The sequence below is a fragment of the Eptesicus fuscus genome, chromosome 6 (genome assembly GCF_027574615.1).
Source record: "Eptesicus fuscus isolate TK198812 chromosome 6, DD_ASM_mEF_20220401, whole genome shotgun sequence".
Taxonomy (NCBI): domain Eukaryota; kingdom Metazoa; phylum Chordata; class Mammalia; order Chiroptera; family Vespertilionidae; genus Eptesicus; species Eptesicus fuscus.
In genome coordinates this window covers 100,130,754-100,154,996 of record NC_072478.1, presented here as the reverse complement: position 1 = coordinate 100,154,996, position 24,243 = coordinate 100,130,754, and the positions used below count along the sequence as shown (strand labels likewise).

Here is a 24,243-nt window from a genome sequence, read left to right as displayed (position 1 = left end):
TTTGGGTTAACTTTCTCATCATGAGCCCTCGTAAAGAGCACCGGTTAGTAAGACAATAAATGAGCACGTTTTAATTAGAAAACGCGGAATCCAGGCACTTTTGCAGGAAGGGAGATGATCGCTTCAAAGGGACGTCAGGAGACCAATAAAAGTTAAAACGCATTTAGGGGCCGCAGTGAATGCAAAGGTACAGTCGTGGGACGTTTGGGATGTGAACCAGAGAGAGTGATGATTCAGAAGGGGGTGGGAGTCAGTCACTGGAAGTTATTCTTTCTACTTTGTAATGGGACCTGCTATAAACCCCGTTCTGTGTCCAGGCAAGTGAGATAACCCAGTGCCCCCAAATCCCTCCGAACCTTCCCCTCAGACTGAGTGTGCCCAGAGGACAAAATCACTATAATCAGGCAAGAGGAGAAGGCAGCTGAGCTGGGACAAAACTAGCATTGAACTTGACCCTTTTTCTTTTTTTTCTTTTAAATGGTCAGCTAATGTCATGGTGTTTGGTTATGGCCTCACCCTTCTCCCCCCCCCCCCCCCCCCCCCCCCCCCACTCCGCCCCGTCCCCTCCCACCAGGCTTTATGTGGGAACACGCTCCAGTCAGCATGGTTTGTTCCTCAGGCCTCGGGGTCGGGTTTGTCATGGGCATTGGACTCTAGTTGGGCTCCAGGAAATTCAGTCAAGGGAGTGTTGCTGAAATGTCAGGAAAAGAAAGCCTTTTTCTGTTAGGGTTCTATGCTAAGAGAATACAGCCTGTAGATCCCACAAAGATCTCACACAAGGAGGCCTGCTGAAGAATAATGATAGAGCCTGGCCGGTGTGGCTTAGTGGTTGAGCGTTGACCTATGAACCCAGAGGTCATGGTTCAATTCCCTGCCAGGACATATGCCAGGGTTTCGGGCTCGATCCCCAGTAGGGGGTGCGCAGGAGGCAGCCGATCAATGATTCTCTCTCTTCACTGATGTTTCTTTCTCCCTCTCCCTTCCTTTCTGAAATCAATAAAAGAATACATATATTAAAAAAAAAAAGATTAATGATAGGAGACAGAGAAAAGCAAGGCTGAGAGAAAACGCCTAATGCCCTAGTTTACAGCCTTGAATCTAATTCTGCCAGCATCTTGATTCTGTCCCAACCCTTCGTCTTCCCCAGTTTCAGCTTCCAGACAGGCCCGCAGGGGAGGAGGGTATCTATCCCACAGGGCTCAGCCGGGTAACATGGTGCCAAGTGCCTAATACAATACTTGGCACCACGCAGGCCCCGAGGAGACGATGACGTCTGAAAATAGACCAGAAAGTGTTCGGTTGTTTCCAGGAAGCGAAAAGGTTTTTACGTGGCCGTAAGTTCTCACGTGGATTCTGGGGTTCAGGAGGCTTCGGTAGGTGGGGGCAGGACACCAACTAAGAGAGCAGCTACAGGACACCCACAAAGCCCGTGTGTGCACAGCCTGCCCCATGGCCAGAGGGTTTCCCCGCGTCGTCCCCCCCCCCCCCATTTATTCTCTCATTTTAAGGAATCATCCAAGATGGGGTTGGGGTAGGGTAGATTCCCCCAGGGTCCCTCCCAGTGCCTTCTCATACCACGCTCCCAAGGCCAGTAGGAGGATCTGGTTGATAAGAGATTAAAATGTCACTAAGATTAAGCTTTCCATTTCAAATTCTTATCTAAGCACACCAAGGCGAGGAGAGCAACATTTCCTGCCTTCTCTCAGGGCAGGTGTATAAATCCGTTTGTTCAAAAAAAATTTTAAGAAGCTTTTTCATCATCATACAGTTTGGTGTGCAACATCTTCACAGACTAATTGTTGAAAAATGGACCTGCTATGCTCATCCCCTGTTGAACCTGTTAACACACTTAAATGCAATTGCAAGACAAGCTAACAAAACAGAAGTGTTACTCGCTCTCGTTGGAAGTGTAAGGCATGAACAGCCGACACACGGATGACAGGACTTGGGGGCATTTGCTGATTCCCCAAACACTAGTCTGAGCAAGAAGGGATCCTGTAAGGATTTAAAAACACACCATTTTGAGAGTAATCCTTTGTGGTTAGCAGAGTCGTGACCTCTAAAGGTGGCTATTGGCAAACAAGGCTCACGGAATAGCCCAAAACTGTGTGGTGGGTTTGGGAGGGAAAAAAGCTATCTGACAAAGAGTTTCTTGAACACTCCCCTGTCACCCAGGAGACGCAGCCCCAGTGGCGGGGACCTGCCCAGTGCCTCGTGACAGATAGATTCTGGGGACACAGATCCCAACTCACAAAAGGCAGGCGAGACTGAGACTAATAAATCAAAGGAAACTTCAGAGGAGCCGCAGAGCCGGCGTTCCCCGCCTGGGAGAACCAGAGGCCTTATCTGGCTTCCGTGGAAAGAAAAGGATCATTGGGAGCCAGAATTAGAAAAGGACTTTCATCAAGTCTCTCCCTGTCTGAGCCAGATACAAAGTCCTCCGGGAGGCTTCAGGAAATGCCCCGAGGGAGTGACAGTCGATATTAGCTGGATGGGTGAAAGAGCTCAGACAGAGACGGAAATACTCGGCTTTTTTCAACTGTGAGTTTAACCCAAGCGCTTTCCACATTTACACCCAGGGCAGCCTTGCACTTGCAAGGCATGGCCACTAGGTGGCCTCCACCGGTAATCCGGTCCCCTGGTCCAGGCTGCAGAGGGATGTCTTTTGTACAAAAAGTGCTTTCTACCCAGAGGCTTAGCTGTGCTAACGTGCCCTGTAAGAAGTTCAAGTCCCCGAAGCTTTAATACACTTCACAGGGCTTTAATTTTACACCAGGAGCCAAATGTAAAAAGCACAGCCTCTCCTAGGACACTTCCACCTTCAAGGATGCCTCCAAGTTTGCAGACCTGGCCCAGAGCAGGCAAGGAGTGGTCTTGAATGAGAGGCAACGCTTGTTTCTTTCTTCATGCACCTTGTAATTTGCACACGTGCCACGACCCTGGATTTCTTTCATATTAATGGTTGGAGTGTGTTTAAGAGCACAAGCCATAAATTGCAGACGAAACTAGGTTCTCTTTATTTTCCTGCCAATTGTCAGAAAGTAATGTGGGGTCTAGGGTAAGGTGACCAGACGTCCCGCTTTTGGCGGGACAGTCCCGATTTTTAACAATTTGTCCCGCGTCCCGCGGCGTTTTAAAAAAGTCCCTATTTTTGGAAAGAATGCACGACAAGCTAGGGAACGGCGGGAGAACGGGAAGGGAATATTCGGTTTTCGGCGGCCATTTTTATATTATTTTTGCTAATTTTATAATGTTAAACTTTAATAATAACAAATAATTGTTGAGAACTGATTATCGAGAACTGCTTATCAAAGTTCGCACTGTTGATCAGTTGTTAGAATTCGACCACCATTGTTTGGACTTAATGAACAATGGCATTTTTTGGGATTGGCAACGACGAAAACATTTTGTAACTGTCTCTCAGACGATACACATCGTGCTGCGTGCTAGTAAGCTAGTTAAACAAGTGATGTCATTACAAATCAGCTCTTCAGATAATTTAGGTAAGTAATTTATTTATTTCATAAATACATAAATTTTCTTGAATTTAGCAGACAGTACTCGTATTATTTATATTTTATAGTGGCAGCAAAAAGTCTAGCGCCAGCCTTGAAAGTGACACTTACGACTTACGTTACGGCAAATTCATGACCTTTTAAACAACGACAGCAATCTACTAAAAAAAAATTCACTCAAATGAGAAATATGCCAAAGAATAAAATAATGCTATACATAATTTTTTATTTATTATATTTGTAAACTGTACTTATGTTGAAATTTAAAAAAATATATTACAATACTATTTTTGTGTTCTATGAAAATTTTTGTTGCTCCACATAGACCAAATTTTTAATCAAGAACCCCCCGCTCCCCCCCCCCCCCTCGTCAATGGTGTCCCGCTTTACCAATGTTAAAATCTGGTCACCTTAGTATAGGATGCCCCCCCACCCACACACACCTAACTGGCTTTTTCTCTACCACCCCACCCACCCCTTGCTCTGTCCAACAACCAACCCCTTGTCTCCATCTGCCAAGGGCAGGGGGAGGGAAGACACAGCCTGGTTTCTCATTGGAGAGCTTGCCTATTGAGCATCTCAGTTATTGAGATTAATAAGCTGTCAGTTTCCAAGGAAGACTAAGAAAACTACAAAATTAAAGTGCATCGCGACGTGAAATGCTGCTGGTGGCCAGGCGGGATCACCGTGTCAAAGAGGCAAGGTACAGCTATAAAATAAGGCTGAGCTTGAGAGGCTCACCTGAGGGTCTCATCAATTTCCATGTTGCCTCTGATGAGAATGGAGGGGGGGGCATAATGTTGTGCAATATGGAGAAACCAAGCTGCCTATTGATTCGCAAAGTGCTGGCATGCTTTGGGTTCGCTCAGAATGAATCCTGGTTTCCAAACCTCATTCGGAAAAGTAAAACGTGTAAACAGGTTACCGTGGTTTAATGTGCTCAAGCTCAAGCTTGTCAGTGATTCTGTCAGGAAGTTAATCCTTAGGTAGGAAAAGAAGTCAGAGAACAAGTTGGGACTAGTCTTGGGGTTCTGCGTGGTGACGATGTTTCAGCAGCCTCCTGCTTCTCTGGGAAAACCTTCCTTACTGCAAAGGTCTTGCGTCTCAGTTCCCAAACATGCCCTAGGGCAGTGGTCGGCAGACTCATTAGTCAACAGAGCCCAATATCAACAGGACAACGATTGAAACTTCTTTGGAGAGCCAATTTTTTAAACTTAAACTTTTTCTAACGCCACTTCTTCAAAATAGACTCGCCCAGGCCGTGGTATTTTGTGGAAGAGCCACACTCAAGGGGCCAAAGAGCCGCATGTGGCTCGTGAGCCGCGGTTTGCCGACCACGGCACTAGGGCATCCACATTGGGGTAACCTTACTTCATCTTGAAGACAAAAAGGGTGTTTTCTGGAATCCTGATACCAAAATGAGATTCCTTGGATGCCATCCATCAAGCCCAAAGTGCTACATTTTTTTTTTTTTTCAGTTACAGTTCACATCCAATATTGTTTTGTATCAGTTTCAGGTGTGCACTTCGTAAAGCACAGGATCGTCAATTCTTTCTCAGAGCACTTTTCGCGACTTCCCGCTAACAGGAATAACGATGACATTCAAAATACGACCCAACAGTCAACCACTGCGCCCGTGGCTACGTGGCTTCCTCCCACCTGGCTGGCAAAGCCCGGCTGGAGGGTAAAAGTTCTATAAATCATGGAGCTTTAGAGGTAGCAGTGCTTCTTATTCCTAGACTGTCCGTTTGCTCTCACATTCCATAACACGCAGAGCGGTGAAGCTCTGTGCATCAGCTCACACGGGGCCTATGCCGCCACCGCCACGGAGCAGGAGGCCTCCCATTTACCATCCCAGGCTGCCACCAGGCCCACAGCGGTGCAGAGAGGGTTCCTTCCATCCCAACTGGCCTATGGTTTTGTCAATAACCAAGTCTATGTCCAGCAACAGGCTGGAGCTCATCCCATAGGGAATGTCGTGCCCGAAGTCACCAGGTATCAACCTCACCATTTGCACGGCTTGGGCAAGTTAATTTGTTTGCTATCAGAATAAGCATAGTTTTGCTTTGTATTTCTAGCCCCAAAGGTACTATCACGGGTAGCTCAGTTGGTTAGAGTGTTGTCCAGGTACGCCAAGGTTGTGGGTTTGAGCCCCAGTCAGGGCACATATAAGAATCAATCAATGAATGTATGAATACGTGGAACAACAAATCGATGTCTCTCTCTCTCTCTCTCTCTCTCTCTCTCTCTCTCAAATAAAAATACAATATAAAAGAACATGGCTTTGGAATCAGGCAGGCCCAGGTTTAAATCCCAGTTCTGCTACTTGCTTATTTGGAGATGTGTAGGTCACTTAACCTTCCTGAGCCTCAGTTTGTATTTTTTTAAAAATAGGAATAGTAACATACACCTAGCATAGGAGGAATTAAATGGGGTCATGTATGTAAAACTAAGTGTCAAACAAAAAGTTTTTGACAAGAATGGTTGTGAAATCAACAAATGACAAGTGTTGGCTAGGGTGTGAGGAAAAGGGAACCCTATACACTGCTGGTGGGAATGCAGACTGGTGCAGTCTCTGTAGAAAACAGTATGGAGTTTCCTCAAAAAATTAAAAGTGGAACTCTCATTTGACCCAGTGATCCCACTTCTAAGAATATATCCCAAGGAATCAGAAATACCAATCAGAAAGAATATATGCACCGCTATGTTCATGCCAGCACAATTCACAATAGCTAAGATTTGGAAATAACCCAAGGTCCCATCAGCAGATGAGTGGATAAAAAGTTGTGGTACATTTACAAAATGGAATACTATGCAGCAGTGAAAAAGAAAGAACTCTCACCATTTACAACAGCATGGATGGACCTGGAGAGCATTATGCTAGGTGAAATAAGCCAGTCAGAGAAAGGTAAGTATCACATGATCTCACTCATATGTGGAATCTAATGAACAAAATAAACGGATGAACAAAATAGATCCAGAGACATAGAAGCATGGGACAGACTGACAAGTTTCAGAGGGAAGGCAGGGGTGGGTAGGTGGGGAGTGATTAACCAGGAAACTTATATGCATATATGCATAACCCATGGACACACACAACAGAGGGGCGAAGGCCTGGGAGGGGTGAATACAGGGTGGATAGGGTCAATGGGAAAACAAACAAACAAATGGTATATCTGTAATATTTTCAATAATAAAGATAAATTTAAAAAAACAGAAGGATTGTGACTCACAGACCTGTACAACCATGTAGAATAACTGTTCAATTGAACAAAATTTCTCAAGAGATTTTTTTTTTAAAGAGAAAAATCAATTGCCGAGAGCTTCAGATGCAGGAAATATGCTATTATTTGTAAATGCAGGAATTTCTGTGTTACAACTATTAATTTTGAATCAAAATACGCCCGGCCAATAACAGCTGTGCTAAGTTCTCTTGTTGCCTCATGCTTGCACATGTCTAAGACGGAACTTCGGTTTTTCCAAAGGACCTCACTATCCACCCGCCCCTACGTCAAAAGCAGTGGGCTTGGTGCTCACACCTCCCTCGCCCACAGCTCCCAGTTTGGCCACCATTCATTCCCACTGATTCTTCCTTCAACAGAGGCCTCACCCCTGGGGGTGTGCACTTCCTATAACAGTGGTGGGAGACAGCCACACAGCTCCGGGCGCTGCTGCTGTGGGGCTCCTGAAAGCCACAACACACCGCCGTGTGTCTCAGCCACACACTCACCTCCAGACCAGACCTTTAGCCTTTTTAAAAAAATATATATTTTATTGATTTTTATAGAGAGAGGAAGAGAGAGGGACAGAGAGCTAGAAACACCGATGAGAGAGAAACATCGATCAGCTGCCCCCTGTACACCCCCCACTGGGGATGTGCCCGCAACCAAGGTACATGCCCCTGACCGGAATCGAACCTGGGACCCTTGAGTCCGCAGGCTGACGCTCTATCCACTGAGCCAAACCGGTTTCGGCTGGACCTTTAGCCTTGCTACACCTTCCACCCTACGCTCCATCTACTTACTACCTGGCAGCTACCACCATCAAAAACAAAACAAAACAATGTTACCATTTCCTTCTCCTGTTTCAAATGCTTCAGTGACTTTTCACGGTTCTGGGAGTGGAGTCCATCGTCTTTACCCCAAGCCTATGCCATGCTGCCCTTGCCACCTTCTCAGCTGGCTTCCCTTCCTGGCGTCCCCGTGTTTCTTTCCCCAGCAGGTCGCTTCTCCCGACCCCGCACCTAAAACGTTCTGTGAGGCTGGCTGAGGAACACCTTCTCATTCATGGGGGGTCTGCTTAAATGCCAGTTTCTCACGGGTCTGGTCTCTCTGTACTTCACAGGGCACTCGCTGCATGTGTCAGTGTGGGGCACCTGTCTGTCCCTCCCTCACGCTCTGTCTAGATTCATCCTTAAATCTCTGTCGGGGAAAGGCTTTGCTCTCTTCTTCATTGTTGAGCCCTCAGTGCCCGGCACAGAGTAGGTTCTCGTAGGTGTTTCTTGAATGGATCATGGATGAACTTTATTTTATTATTATTATTTTATTATTATTATTATTTTGTTTTGGATAAAGGACTTGAATTTTATTTTATTATTACTTTTTTGCATTTTAATTTCTTTATTGATTAAGGTATTACTTATTTGTCCTCATCCCCCCATTACCTTCCCTCCCTCCCCCCCCGCCACTCATAAAATATATATATTTTTTATTATTTTCAGAGAGGAAGGGAGAGGGAAAGAGAGATAGAAACAACAATGATGAGAGAGAATCACTGATCGGCTGCCTCCAGCACGCCCCACACTGGGGGATCGAGCCCACAACCCGGGCATGTGCCCTGACTGGGAATCGAACCGTGACCTCCTGGTTCCTAGGTTAATGCTCAACCACTGAGCCACGCCAGCTGGCCAGGCTGGGTGACCATTTTAAAAAGCAACTTGCAAACCGGGTTGTAAGCTTGAGGATCCGGATGATGAAAATGAGGGCTTTTGGTGTTTCAGGGCGAAAGAAAACTCAGGGAGGCTTCGTCCTGCTTAGGAATTCTCTTTCCTGACCTGCTGCTGAGACGGGTTCTGAGGGAGAGCTTGCTTCAGCCAAATGCAGACAAGAAGAAAAGGAAGGCTCGGTCGCTGAGCTACTTCCTGCTGGTTTAGATGAGAGGGGCTGACTTCAGAAACCCCCCAGGCAGCGGAGGGCCATGCAGATTCCTGCCCTCGCCCCTCACCGGAGAGGAAGGGGAGAGAGCTGACACCCGCCAAGGACACATGCAGACTGTGTTCTAAGACCCGTGGGTCGGCCGAGAGGAAGCGGATGGGCAGAGTCATTTTGTTATGCAACACGTCACAAAAGACAGGACAGACTTCTTGCAATTAGTTCCTCTGGCCTGTGTGTTTTCTCTTGGATTATATTATGGTTTAATACATGGATTGACTACGTCTGGTAACAGACATTTATCCGCATTACTTATATGATTCACAGCGATACAGAGCTTTTCCTTATATGCTTTGTCTTGTGTAAAATTCCTCATTTGTACAGTCCCATTTATCTGGCCATGCCTCCTCAATCAGCACCTCTAATTCTACTTGTCATGGAAAAAGACGGGAGAAGCACAGCCCGGAGATCTAACATGCCTCATTAAGACGGACAGAACATCAAAAACAACGCAGAGCGGCAAGGGCTTGTCTCCCCCGTCCCCCCCCCCCCCCCCCCCCCCCGGGTCTGAAAACACACTGGACTTGGCTTGGAGTCTCTGGGGGTGGCGGGGCGCGTGTCATCAAGTGCAAGGTTATGAAATCCTTCCATCACGCCAGAAGTCTGTGCGCAGGAGCGTGGGGGTGGGGAAGCTGTGTGTAAAGTTCCACTGCGTTTTCAATATTGATGACTACATCGCGACCAGCCTCCACAATGTCTTGCCTTCGGTGGTTTTCTCTCCTGGACGCGGCACTCAGTCCTCACTTGAATGGGAATCCTAGTACGACAGCATGTCCCTAAAACAAGAGCTCCCGTGCCTACACTTCCTTTTGTGAGTAAGAAAATGACTAGTAAACTCACAATGCTTCAGCATTTGAATGAGTGGATCTGTCCACTTCTACCGTTTCCAAGACTATATGAACAGCCTGTGAGGAATGGGAACAAATCATATGCTATCATCTTGAGGTGTTTTTTTTTTCTTCTACTTATTCATGAGGTAAACTCTTACGCATCCTTCAAAACCCAGCTCAAACAGCCCTTCAGCTGTGAAACATTTCCTGACCATCCCGAGAGAGTTCCTCACTTCTCACACTCCCATTACTGTATACACCACACTACCCTTTTGTTCATGTGCCTTTCTCCTCCTGTAGCTTCTGTAATCCTGAAGGACAGGATACACGTTTTGATCATTATCTCCCTGGTAGCTAACATAGCCCTGGGTATACACAAGGGACTCAGTAAATATTTGCTAGTAAGAGACCGAATGAATCATACTCAAAAGAGAAACACAAAGCTCAACAATTCCATGAATTACTGCCAACTTTTTTAAACATGAGACCAGTTGCACATCCATGTTATATGTATTCAGTCCCATGAATGGAGTTTTAATGATCTGCTGACTTCTGTGCCCCGTGTTTGATTTCCGGTAATAATTCCATCGCAAGGGCCTCGCGTTCTCTAATTCTGGGACCTTGAATGTCCTGACCAAAGAACAGACGTGGTTTTCTCCTTCTGCTAGGCTTCCAGATTTCAGTCATCCTGTCTACTCCTCAAGCTCTGTCTTCAACTTGCCTCCTCCAAAAGCATCAGTAAGAAGCCCACATCTAGCAGAACTTAAAACAGCAAGGTGATAGGCACAGCTTTGCTGGTCCTTTTCATTAGAACCTCGTCAAGAGAACACAAGTACAGTGGCTCCAAATAAATCACCGGGGAAACCAATGGGAGATGGGAGATAGTGTGCAGCATACCCGGTCTTATTGCCAAGGGGGAAATCTTTGTGAGGAGCAACTGCTCGGATGGAGCTTGCCCCGGACATGTAACAATTAGGGCGATCAGGGAAGGTGTGTGGTTATTCAGCTGTCAGACATGTGCCCATCCAATGTGGCTCCTAATTTACCATCTCCCTGAAGCCCAAGACCTCCCACCAGTGACTTTGCCGCTGTAACACCTAGACTCCGCATATTTAAAAGGTGATAATAATGGTTCCTTCGGACCCCACTGGATGGCTGTCAGGCTTGACAGAGACAGGCATGCAGAGCACTTGGGTCCGGCACATGCAAAGTGCACAACAAACACGGGTTGCTCATAGGGATAGTGTCCTCTTCCTTCCTCTCTGCTTTCTGTGTCTCCACAGCTGTTACATTTCTCCTCGCCTTTCTCTGCCTCCATCGCCTTCTTCATCTAGTGCACTCTATGTAGCCTTTATGTCCAGAAACTATTTTTTTTTCAAAAAACAGTATGTTAATGTAAACATAGGCTGACTAGTGCCAAATAGAGTCTATGGCAGTTCCTAAATACAAGGAGGAAAAGACGGAAAGTCTGATCTGGCCTAAAGACCATCCACTGTGGAGACACCCGGCATGCAGCCTGCTGGACCGGGCAGCGTCAGCCTGGAAGCCGGCCAGCAAAGCTGTTTATTAGAGGGTTACTAAATCAGTGCTGATGTTTAAGTCTACTGCTTACATGTAATATATGCATGGTTCTACTGACTTTACATATTTTAAGCCTTAGAGATGAAGATCGTAGGCATGATTAAGAATAACCTATAATTGTCAGAAAATAAAATATAATAAAGCTTGGAGTGACGACAATGACGATGGTGTACAACATATTAACGCTCACGAGCTTATTAAAACAAAAAATATTATAGATGAGAAACAATATACTATTCAGCCATAAAAAAAGAATAAAATCTTGTCATTCGTGACAATGTGGATGGATGTTGAGGGCATTATGCTAAGTGCAATAGGTCGATAGGGAAAGAGAAATACTTTATGACCTCACTTATATGTGAAATCTTATAAAAACAAAACCAAACTCATAGATACAGAGGACAGATTGGTGGTTGCCAGAGGGGGAGCATGGAGGGTGGGAGAAATGGGTGAAGGGGGTAAAATGGTACCAACTTCCCGTGTTGCAGATCTGAAAGTTGCTAAGAAAGTAGAACTTAAAAGTTCTCATCGTAAGAACATTTTTTTTTATAACTTTGTTATGGTAACCGATATTAACTAGACTTGATGTGGTGATCATTTCACAAGAAATATGAGTATCAAATCATTATGTTGTATGCCTGAAACTAATATGACATTATATGTCAATTATATATCTCAATTACAAAAAGGACCTTTCCTATTAAAGGCGATGATGCTGATGTGAAACAACACAAACAAAACAAAGAAACAACATGAAAATCTATAGCTTGTAAACTTGTTTTCACGTCAGCACAGAAAAGTCAATGGCTGTTACCAAAAAAAATTACAGTTTATGTCTGTCTTTCCTTAAACCTGACTTTACATATTTTAAGTAACTTACGAGAAAATAATTAGTATTCTTTCATCTGGCATTTAGAAATCTGCAGTTATATTCCCAGTAAGTTAATATTTTTCTAGACGTGACTAACATGTGCCCTCATTAAAGCTAGTATTAAACTGAAAATAAAAAAAAGTCTAAAAACCAGTTAGAGCCTGGCTGGTGTGGCTCAGTGGTTGAGTGTCACTTATGAACTAGGAGGTCATGGTTTGATTCCTGGTCAGGGCACATGATCCCCAGTAGGGGGCGTACAGGAGGCAGCCAGTCAATGATTCTCTCTCATCATTGATGTTTCTACCTTTCCCTTCCTCTCTGAAATCAATAAAAATATATTTAAAAAAAAAACAGAGTGAGAACTTTTGAAAGCGTCCATATGAATTAGCCCCTTTCTCTGTTCAGTCTCTGTGATTCTTCCAGACGAGGAAACCAGAACAACGTGAGCACAGAGTCCATGCAGGTGTCCGGGGACGGAGCACCAAGCCTCCCAATACCTGGCCCACCCACGTGCGGCCTTCGCTGTCAATCACATCCCCGCAGCCACGCTGTGACCCAGGCACCTTGTTCCAGGCCATGAAGGCGGGCCCGTTTGGGAAGACCAGAGGGAAAAAAGGACAGAAGCAAAGGCAAACCCAAGCAGAGCCAGGCCTGAAGATCACTTTGAAACTCTCGCTCCCCTCCCAACATGCGCGCGGCCCCTGTTTCTCTTGTTTGTTTTCACACATTACTGTTTGCCCCTCAGGCTGCCAGTGTATACGGGAGGGATTAAAGCGAGACCGCTTGCTGGATGAAATATAAATTAAAACTATACTTCCGTCAGTCTGGAATCAGGGATTGTTTCTCAAGGTCTCCCCAAACACTTAATTTCAAATGAGTCTTCATTTATTACTTCAAGAAAGGCCAAATGCATAATTTATCAGCAGCTTTCAGTCAATATATCCTTATAAGCATGTTTCCCATGAGCCTCTGAGGAAAAATATGTTATGCTAATTCTATTAGTTGGGTACACAAGAGCTAAGAGAGTAAACCAGTATTGAAAGGAAACACGTGTGAACAGAGAAATACCTATCACCCTACCATCCAGGGTCAAATTCCCCAGGGGACCACCAGGAGGTGGTAGACTTGCCTCGTTTATTTATGTCAAGATTTGCTCCCCCACTGCACCTCGGAGCCACCCAGGGGCTCAGTGTGGGTGGCTCAGGTAGGCACCCGGGCATGATGGGCCACGGGACTTACCGGGTCTCCAGCGGCACGTTGCTGTTTAGCACCCAGCTGTCCTGAAGCTGAACGGACTCGGGCGTGGTGGCCAGGTCATTGGGCGCGGGCGCCGGGGCGTGGATCTGACTCCGCCGGTTGGTCAGCGAGTTCCTGTTGAGGGAGTTGGCGGACGAGTGGTGATGGGACAGCGTGTGGTTGTGAGGGGGTGGCAGCGGGGGCCTCAGAGTCGACTGGCTGTGGTTTGGAGGGCCTGGAAAGAGAAAGGAGAAACGACCATCAGTGACTGCAGGTTACAGCCTCAGACACTCCGAAAACCTGGGGAGGAGAGCCTGGAACCAAAGTCATTATGTTGGCGGTTGCTGAAAGTTGCAAACTAGAGAGAGATAAGACCACGTAAAGCATCCCAGGGTCAGTTACTAATAATAACGTGCTTCCATTTGCCTTTTTCCATGGGCATCAAATGAAGAATGAGAAACTCGGTTAGCAAAAGAAGGCTGACCGGTGGAGTTATTTGAAATATATTAATCCTGCAAGGAAAGTTCAAGGCCGATCATTCCTGCAACAAGTCCCTGTTCCATTTCCCGGTTAACCAGTAGACCGCACACATTCTGTGAAACAACTTCCTCTTTCTAAAGACAATGAGAACACGGCACACTGTGAGCCACGGAGAAGCAAATTGGAACACCTGTAGGGGTCAGGCAGGACCGGAAATGGGCCAGTTGTTGGACGGAGGTGAACCGGCAAGGGTAGGGGCAGCCCTCACTCAGGCCCAGGCCCACGTGGCCATGTGGGGATTAGGGCTCAAGGAACAGATCTAGTTTTTCTCAGAAAACTAACGATCTAGATTTTTTAGATAAAATTTCCCACTTTAAAAAAAGGTTGACAATGAACTAAAAATATGTGTCTCCACATATATGGATACATTTTTATTTGTAAGGAGTCAACATCAACACGCCTGGGAGCCCGCTCAAACCAGCGGGTTGATGCCATCTCTCCTCTGAGAGAGGAACCCCGAGGACTCTGTCTCCAGAGAAGGTCAGGGTTGATGTTTTCAAGCCATGACCTTGACTCCAAACTGCATCCTGTCTCCCAACCTTGAAATCCCCCTCCCGTGTGGGAAACACACACAAAGGAGAGCTCCACCTCTGTACGAATTCCCTTGCAACTATGACCACATATGACAACTCCGCCCAGGGTTTTCCGACAACCCACTCTCGATCCACACAATGAGCTATTTTAAGCAGGATGAAAATGAAAGCGGTGCACGATGCCATGTAAGCCTATGAGCTGGTTTAATGGCTACGGAAACAGGACTTTCGATTTGTGTCCTCTGAGAAAGTTTATGTTTTGAAGCCTCCAGTCAGGGTTGGCAGCTCCGCAGGTGACTGCCCAGCCTTGTCATTTTTGACCCCTGCCAACTTCTAAAATCCTCAGCCCCTGCTGTCCTGGCTTTAAGAAGTTGGCTCAAGTCATTTAAACTAGCAATTGGACACACATTTTCACTACTTGTATCCTTCTGTGGCCGGGCGACATCTCCAAAAGGTGTAATCTACATCCCGTGGCTCCTGTGACGCCTGCAGACTCATCCCCAGGAAAAGACAACGTGTCAAGAAGATACTAGGTTTGCAGAGCATCATGGCCAATGAAAACGAGAAAGGAAAATACGGAGGAAAGGGATCTCTCGAAGTTTGCATCTCTGGGCCGAAATTACTTGGAGGATTTTATTTTTTTTATTTTTTTTGGTGTTCAGGAAAAGACAACTAAAATGCAAACCCAGTGGGAAATGCCACGGTACAATGGTACGGATTTTAAATCGCGTCCTCCAAATGAACCTGTAATTCGCGTTTTACATTATGCACCGGTGACATTTTAAATATATCTTTGAGGGAGTTTCATAGCCATAGCAGGCTATTATATTTTCTGTCTAGTAATGTATTATTATATAGTTATTTAGCATTTGTCTCGTATTAGTGGAAAGAGGTGAGAAAAGGGGGTGAAATGATGTAATCATGATCCTTCGGAGAAGCTGGCCAAGCCCCTCACTCACAGTTAATGAATCGCACGCCTCTCTCACCCCCACCCCCCACGCCCATCCAAGTGGTGTCATTATTCTCCATTAGGTAGATAATGATGAGACTTGCCTGGGGAAGACGAGATGAATCAGTGTACAAGTGAGAACCTCCCTCCCCGGCCCTCAAGCCCTAACTTTCCATCTCCTTCTGCCTCTGGCTCCCCCTCTCCAGCTCTGGAGACCACACACTCTCCCAAAGTACAAAGAGGCTGTGTGAGGCGTTTAATTCACTAAAGGAGACACCGAAACCCGCCTGCTTCCTGTCTGTGCACCCCGAGCTAAGGTTGCCCTGCCCACTCCAGCCTGTGTGGCCCTTCTCTGTCCATCTGCGCTCTGTGTGGGTGGGATTCCTGTGGTTGCTTTTCTGCTGATGATACAACCCCCAGGGGGAGGCTGAGGGGGAGGCAAGTGCCGACCTGGCATGTTCCAAATGGAGTGGAAGGTGCATTTCCCAGTTCACCGGGAGCGTCCAGCTCTCTTTGCACTTCTCCTACAGAGAAGGCCCAGAGCTTCCTGGGGGAGATGGAGAAAGAAGAATCCGGAGGATGAAAGAATACGTAATTCTCCACTCACCCAGCCCTCCTATGGAGCAACATGCCATTCCGCTGCAAGTAAATCAAATTATTGCGAGCAACCGCAAAAATTACCCAGCATCCTCCGCATTGGAAGATGGTCTCCTCATTACCGTTGTTCATTTCCACTGTGACATTGATTATATCTGCTCATTTATCTATCTATCCAAAAGTCATCTTTTTCAATTAGGAACAGGAGATGGAAGGGAAAGAGATTACGACGCGGAGTGCCAAATGCCACCACTGGGGTCTATGTAGGGCGATGTGGGAGTGCCTGCGGGGGGAGGGGCGGGCATCCAGCCATAGTTAGGAGGTCAAATCTGAAGAGGTGGGTTCAAGGCGTGGGTCTGCCACTTTCAAGATGTGTGAACCTGGGCCCGGGACCTCATTTCTTTAATTCTCAGCATACCCATCTGCCAAACGGTGAAAACAACAGAAATTCCCCGGAGGGTTGCTGTAAAAGTGAAAGGGGAAGGATGAATGGAAACTGTGAAACATGCTACACAATGGCTGGAAAGTTCCCCCCAAAACCATGTACATGGAACATGGCTCAGTTCTTGTGGAATAAAAGGGTGGACAAGTCGGAGCTGCAGACGTGCGAAGGGGAAGTAAACTTCGTCTATCGAGGGCAGAAGTCACACACCGGCTGCCCCAAGGTGGGTATTGTCAAAAATTCAAAGTCAAGATTTTGTACAGTGTTCCGGTTTCCTGACTTCTCTTGAAAATAAAAAAGGAATAGAACAGAAGTACTGGCTCTGTATTCTCTCATGGCAGCAACTGGATAGAGCTGAACACCCTCGGTTGGTTTTTCTGCTCGGCCACCAACCTGAACAACCCCCTTATCTTTGTTTTTTGGTAAATCCTCACGGGAGGATATTTTCCCCCCATTCATTTTTGGAGAGTGGAAGGGAGGAAGGGAGAGAAAGAGAGAATGAAAGAGAGATAATGAGAGAGAGAGAGAGGGAGAGAGAGAGAGAGAGAGAGAGAGAAACATCGATGTTAGAGCAACACATAGATTGGTTGCCTCCCACATGCGCCCAACCAGGGCTGGGATCCAACTTGCAACCTAGGTACGTGCCTTTGACCAGAATCGAACCCGGGACCCTTCAGTTGGTGGGCCAATGCTCTATCCACTGAGCCAAACCCACTAGGGCGGCATCTGTGCTGTTGACTGCTGGTTTAACTTGGGCCCCTTAGTAGTCTAAGTGGATAACGTATCCCTGACATGACAACACTTCTGCTACGACTGCTGATCTCAGGCACTACTTGCGTTTATCAGTTTTCATTACAGCCATCCCATGTGCTTGCTGAATGGGATGGTTTTCCATCCCAGAAATACAAACAGTGGCAGCAACATGCTTACTGCTTTCCACAAAGACAAACTACATGAAAATGCCCTTCTCCAAGGCAACAGAGGCCCCTGATCTATGGTGAAACCGAAAAGAGTAACCCAGAACCTTCACGTCCACTCTATTTCACACATCTCTTGGTTTTAATCGATGCGCATATTATTAATGGTTCTTCAATCTAGCCCATGAATATGAAATCACATAATAATGCAATTGAGCCACGAATAACTATGTCACATAAATGCTCACATAGCATCAACCTAGTAAGTATGCCATTCGCAGGTGAAAGGCAACTGCCATTAAAATCGCGGGGCTAACCTGTTATATTGCACCTGATATGCCTTGAGCTGAGAACCTGGGACTTATTTTAGGGACTGGGTGGCTTTTGTCCTGGGGAGAAGGAGCTGTGTATTGGCTCTTTGTGAAAAGCCAGCGTGGGACCGGTGAGACACCCAGCAAAGGTAAGTCTAAGTGTGGACAAGGTGCCTCCTGTCTATTGACCATCTAAGCATTTGAATATGCACTTACTGCATCCTGTTTGCTTGTTGGGTCTCGTGTGCCTGAATGGCCTCTACTTCTGTGTTTTTAGATCCGCTGTGGGGGAGTTGCCAGAAATTTCGATCTTGACGGGCATGCCATTCACATACTCTGTTCTTCCTAAATGTCAGTAGGCTGACAGTGGAGTCTGAAGAAAGATAAAGCAGTGCTTCTTTGTTGGGTAACAATATCAATTCCAACAAAGCTAGACGTGGGGACTGGGACATCTTGGAGTAGCAACTCTTGTGTTGCCTAGACTAGCGGTATTCAAACAGCGTATAGAAACAGCCCACACCCACACTGCAAGTAACGAATAAAGAAAGGATTTTCTTTGGAGCCGAGGGAGTAAATTCTTAATGATTGGCCATTGTTGTTGCATCTTCTTAAATAAACAGCCGAGGGAGGCATTTAGGCTGGGCCTACCCTTGCCAAGGGGCTGGGGTGGAGGGGTGTAGGGATGTGGGCGAGGGGGCAGGGATAAACTTAGATACCCTTGTCTTACTCGAGAGTCCACACCAATTTTTTTCCCAGAGATTAAAAATGATCATAAAAGGTATGACAGAAATAAAAGTCGAGGCCTGCCTGACTGCTAATAATTCACTCATTCTGGAAGTAGCCATGCCAAATGTTGGTCTTTAAATTTTTCAACCCCTCAGACCCTGAGATGATGAATTAACCACAAACTCTCTGCCTTCTACCAAATCATGTCTATGGGGCAAGTTCTATCTTGACAGCAATTTAAAGATGCTACACGTGGGATGCTGTTGGCAGAGACTCTGCAGACTCTGGTTCATGAAAACTGGCACCAGGACGCCCTGTTCAAATGTGACCTTGAATGGGAGCCAGAGGAAACCGGAGGTGAGGATTTTCAAGAATAACAGTCTTCGGTGAGAGCTAAGAAGAGTCTGTTGCAGAGAGCCAGGCTGGGGGTCGGCTTTGAACCCGGGCTCGGCCAGCTACTAGCTGTGTGATCTCTGGAAAGTTCCGCATTTTTTTTTTTTTTTTCTGAGCCAGTTTCTTCATCTGGAAAATGGGTATAATAATGGTACTTCTCTCATTTGGCTGTTGGGAGAATCAAATGAGACTATCTATTAGAAGCTTGTACAATTCTTGGCACATGGCAAGCTATTAATAAATGTTATCATATGTTATTGTGTTATAATTAATAACACGAATCATAGTAATTACAGCAGCAACAACTATGGCTCTGGGGCAAATGCTGGGTACCTCCTGGGGCACTCCCGTTTTCCTAGCTCTTTGAGTGGCAGCTTTTTGTAGGGTGAGACCAAGTCAACATATGGAGGCAAAATTGGCAACCTCAGACCCCATCCCCACCTTCAGCTTGTCTGCAGAAGGGCACAGTGGCTAAGTGACATGGCCCAGGCATGAGACAGGCATTCTCAAGAGCGTCTCTGAAAGAGCCTGTGGAAATGAAACTTGGGATTCAGAACTGCTTCATTTCCATAAGCAAAGCAATCGATGTTGATCACTACACAACACTCCTATTGGAAAGAGCTGCTATGAGTTAAGCTGTCCCTGTGTGCCTGGTCCTGGGCAAAGTGCTGTACATCAGTTATTTCAATGTACTCCCATGCACTCCTGTGGGGCAGGTTCTGTTATCATCCCCATTTCACAGATCCAGCAGGTGAGGTCCCGGGAGGTCAAGTAAGGCACCAAAGGTCACGTGGCTTAGTCAGTAGTAGAGCTGCTATTCGATCCCACAACCTCTTCCCTACTCTGCCATATGCAAGGAGCACCAGTCCGCAGGATGCACTCACACAGGCAAAGAACCAGACCCTGCCCTGGTGCATACGTGCCCTTGCAAATACAGAGGAAAACTGGCTCGATGCACTTCTTTGCACATTTGCTTAAATGGCAGAACCAAATCTTGCGAGAAATTGGAGGGAACTGCCTGCCTCCAATCTCTGCACCTCCCAGTGCTGCCTGAGTCCAGAGAAATAGGCCAGAACCACCACCCTGCAGTGTGGTCCCTCTCCTGCGCCTTCCCCAAAGGCCCTCCCCAAACTTCTCCTCGGAGCTAAGCTGCAGTGCTGGCTTGCAGAGGGATGGGCAGCAGTTAGGTTTGCCTGAGGCAGACACAAGGGCATGCTGGGTCCCAGCTCAGTCCCAGCTGTCCTTCCTGCTCTGGCAAAAGGTACTTTGCCAAAAACCAGGAAATGGAGGAGTGGGTCCAGATCCAACCTTCTCCTGTGTTTGCAAAAGGATGGAAAGAGATTTCTTGAGTTGTCTCTTAAGTACTGGACACTTTGGACATTCAACTTGCTTCCTTCTTCCCTGTCTTGATATCTAAGGGATGATTTGTCCCCTAAGGAATGGGCTTTTATTTTTTGACTAGTGTCCCAATGCACGGATTCGTGCACTTTGAAAGGAAATTAATTAATCCCTCTGGTGCAGGGACTAATGCAGGCAGTTCCGGGTGGTGGCCGGCAGGGTGGGACTGGGCAAGATGGGCGGACATGCCCTGAAGCCAACCTTCCGTGGTCCCTCCCTAGCCGGCCGAGTGAGGGGAGTCCCTCCGGCAGGTGGGGTTCCTCAGCCTGGCCTGTGGGGATCAGGCCAAAACTGGCTCTCCAACATCCCCTGAGGGGTCCCGGAATGCAAGAGGGATCACGAGGAATCGGGCTCCCTCTTCTTTGGTTCCAGGGTGCATCACCCGAGAACCACTGCTGCCAAGAGACCACAGCTCTGCAGCTCCTGCGTTGAGCATCTGCCCCCCTGGTGGTCAGTGCGTGTCATAGCTACTGGAGGTCGGTCTGACGGTCGGATGGTTGCTTAGCCTTTTACGTATATAGATTACTGACCGACGTATGGTATTGCTGGCTTTGCAGGGCCGTTGGCTGGTCTGCAGTGCTTGTCAGATCTGGCCACTAATGTCACAAGCTGCAGCCTTTCCCCATGTCTCAGAAGGGAGGAGAAAAAGGAAGGATGAAGAAGGGGCCAAGTCATGTCTCCTTTCTCATCTCTGGGCCCGAGGCCACAACCCTGGCCAGCACATCCTCAGCCTGCCTGCACAGTTCTGGACCAGGGGGCTATCCTGGATGGAAAGGCCCCTCTCAGCCAGCACAGAGCGCCAGAGAAGGAAATGGCTGTGCTCCCTCATAAGCCATGATTTGTTGTTCTCTTGCTTCCACAAAATATATGACCTCAGAGGAAAACCTTCCAAGTGCTTTCTCAAGGACACAGATCCACGCTGCTAGGCCTGCAGTCACGAGGAGCGATCATTTGCAGGCTCAGAAACCAAGATGTGGCCGGCTCCACCTGCATTCGTAAAACACCAGGGTTTGGAGGGACATCTTCGATCATCTCAAAACAGCCCTCACTGAGTAAGCACCAACTGTGGTAAGCACTCGCCGTATCTCACCTCATTTAAAACGTATAATAACCTTCAGAGTAAATATTATTCTCCATTTTAAAGATGAGCAAATTGAGGTGCAGGGAGGTTAAATAATGTTCCCTTTCTTGAATTTTGTATTTAACTGTAATACACCTGTGCCCCTCTCGAGTGCACACTGCGCACATCTCTGTTGCATGACCCTTGGCACACGGTTTCCTATTATTTTGGGGCTTTCCTGCTACATTGCGGACTCATCCAGTGCCAGGAGCCTGCCACTCTTGTTTTTCTACCCCCAGTGCAAGGCTGCAGTGCCTGGTGCAGAACTAAGACCCACTGGATGAATGAATGAATGAGTAGATGAATGACTGACTGACTGAATGATCGAACAGATGAGTGAACAACTTATACTCCTGGGGGTTACTTTTGGAGGGCCTCCGGGGAGAAGGGCCAGAGCAGGCCTGTGCCTCTGTTCTTTGAGCGTTCCAGTTGTTTGCTGAAATCTGATGGGTCTTCCTTCAGCTTAATTCAGTGAATGCTTATTGCCCTTTGAGGGCCCTTTAACAGGAAGACAGCTGGACACAGGGAATGCGACTCTCATCCCTTCTGTTTTTATCTGTCTGTTTTCCCTGGTTCTGCCTGATCACCTATTCTTTTTTTCCCCTTTTATAACAGCTTTACTAAGATGTAATAAAGTTCAGCTTTTTAAACTACACATTTTAGTGTTTTTTTTTTTTTTTTTTAGTATAGTCACCAAGTTGTACAACCATTACCACTATCCAATTTGAGAACATTTCATCACCCCTCAAGGAAACCCCTTACCCATTAACATCCTCTCTAGTCCTCCTTCCCCAAATTCCTCGCACATAGTCATCTCCTTTTTGTTTCTATGAATTTGCCTATTCTTTTTTTAAAAAATATTTTTATTAATTTCAGAGAGGAAGGGAAAAGGAGAGAAAGATAGAAACATCAGTGAGAGAGAGAATCATGGATCAGCTGCCTCCTGCACGCCCCACACTGGGGATAGAGCCCACAACCTGGGCATGTGCCTTTGGCTGGAATTGAACCCGGGACCCTTCAGTCTACAGTGGATTTGCCTGTTCTTGACATTACACATAAATGGTGATTCCCTCTATTTTTTAAATTTTATTTTATAACCAAGATGTCTGTTGCAAGCCCCGCTGGAAGCACAGATGTGGAACACTTGAGAGTTCAGACCACGCCCAAACATCTTTCCCCAGCAACCGGAAGCTGGTCCTTCAGAGGAGCTTTGGCTGGGACCCCGCTGCTGTGAATATATTTCAGATGGAGATTGTTAGGTGACTAATGGCCATCTGAGCGCCTGTGGCACACTCCAGGGTCCCACGGGGATCCTGGAACTTGCGCTGATGCCTCGGGCATGGCCATGATCCCATTGGAGAGATAGCCCCACACGTGGGGACGGGGAGGGAGGAGGGAACTCTTGAACTGGGTGTGGAACCAGCGATTGCAGGTTTGGGACCATCCTTTCCAAATAGGGCAAGTGCTCACATAGGAAAGGTCAGAAAGGGATTTTAATCATAGGTACCACATCGTTTTCCCGTACTCCTTACACTCTTGCTTTCTGAAATCATCAGGAAAGTATCACTTGAGATCAATGTCAACTCCATTTAGCTCCTTTCCAAATGACAAAGCCGAAAAAAGACCACTTGAAATATTTGAGAGGAGCCCTTCTAAAGAGATTTCATTGCAGAGCTCATCCGAGCAGCGCCTATCGGCGCATTTCAATAAATCTGCATTACCCCTGGTATCTCGGCATCCTCGGGGAGAGGCAAGCCTATCAGCGGAAAGTAATGATTTTGGGTTTTTCAATTGCCCTAAGGATCTCGCCAATGCTATTAAGGCCCATGCTCTCCCTATCGAGAAGTTTAGGAGTGAAATTATTAATACGCCCAGACATTATGTTGATTGTTACGCTGTCGCAGAAAATACTCTCTGTTATTTGAGCTGCATTATCACTTCCCCGAGCAGAGAATTGCATCAAAAATTTAAACTCCCCTCATTCTGGCTCATCGCATAGCTTTTCAAGGTCTTACTGTAAAATAGGCTGGGCGAAATTTGGATATTTCCCTTCCCATGAAAAGTAATATGTTTTTCAAAGATCTAACTATATATATATTTCTTTCTTTAAAATAAAACTTGAAGAGGGATTTTCTTCCATCAAGATGGCCTTCTTTAGCTCTTCAGGTTTTCCATGGGGTGTATTTCATACTTTTTCTTTCTGTCTATGAGATGGTCACAGTGCTTTTTTCTGAACACAGGAAGATGATGGAACAAAGATAAAATACGATTTTGATTCCAGATGAGACTCTGATGAGCAGGAGCCGGGCACCAGCTCTGATGTCCAGTATTTGTTAGTCCTGCACACACCCGTCAAAGGGCAAGTGCAGAATAGAGGTTCCTGGGGCATTTTCACTTCAAAGCTCAGCAGAATTACTTACTATCTGGGTGACCTTTTCCCCAAATCTCTCATGGTCCGTGCCTTATAGTGTGAGGGAACAAAAGTTTCTCCACACTCGATAAACAGAAGTCAGCTGAATGTCAGACCTCAAACTGCATCTGGTTTCATGGCAGGTGACTGCTGAGGTGATGGGATGTATCAGGGGTACTAGAGATATTCTTAGGAGACCCTTTCTGCCTTCAAAACACAAACACACACATGCATGCACACACACACGAATGCACACATACATGCACACACACACATGCATACGTGTAGTCAGGTAATTACCCAAGAAAACAAATATCCGAGAGCTTCCTTAAGAAGCCCGCCCAGGATTACATTGCTCCTGGCCCTTCTTATTCTGTAGCATGAACCCAGGGGTACCCAGGGCTAAGCAGGGAAAGATGAGAAAATCCAACACCCTCCCCCGCACCCTGCCATCTCCAAGTGGTTAATAACCATTCCTACTTGGTAAAGACAGTTAAATGAGATAGTATACTTAAAGTGCAAGTGCTTAGAAAATGCATTTCAAACAGAAAGTACTTGGGAAATGTCATTTATTTTTGCCTAAATAAGCGAATTCTCTCTTGCGAGTGTGAAGAGAGGAATAAAAAGACCCCGTGATTCAGAGATTATTAATTTAATGACTTGG

General features: G+C 46.5%; 1 protein-coding gene across 6 annotated transcripts in view; it reads right to left on the bottom strand.

The window, feature by feature from the left end:
- The window catches only part of TENM2 (teneurin transmembrane protein 2), an 885,668-nt gene that overhangs the window by 263,400 nt on the left and 598,025 nt on the right, over positions 1–24,243 (bottom strand). For 4 of the 6 annotated variants that reach the window (XM_054718128.1, XM_054718129.1, XM_054718130.1 and 1 more), the window contains one exon: positions 13,247–13,462. In XM_054718128.1, the coding sequence (XP_054574103.1) occupies positions 13,247–13,462 (216 nt within the window). Of the gene's footprint in view, positions 1–13,246; positions 13,479–24,243 lie in introns of all 6 variants that reach the window. The other 2 variants (XM_054718127.1, XM_008147639.3) reach the window with 1 other exon arrangement.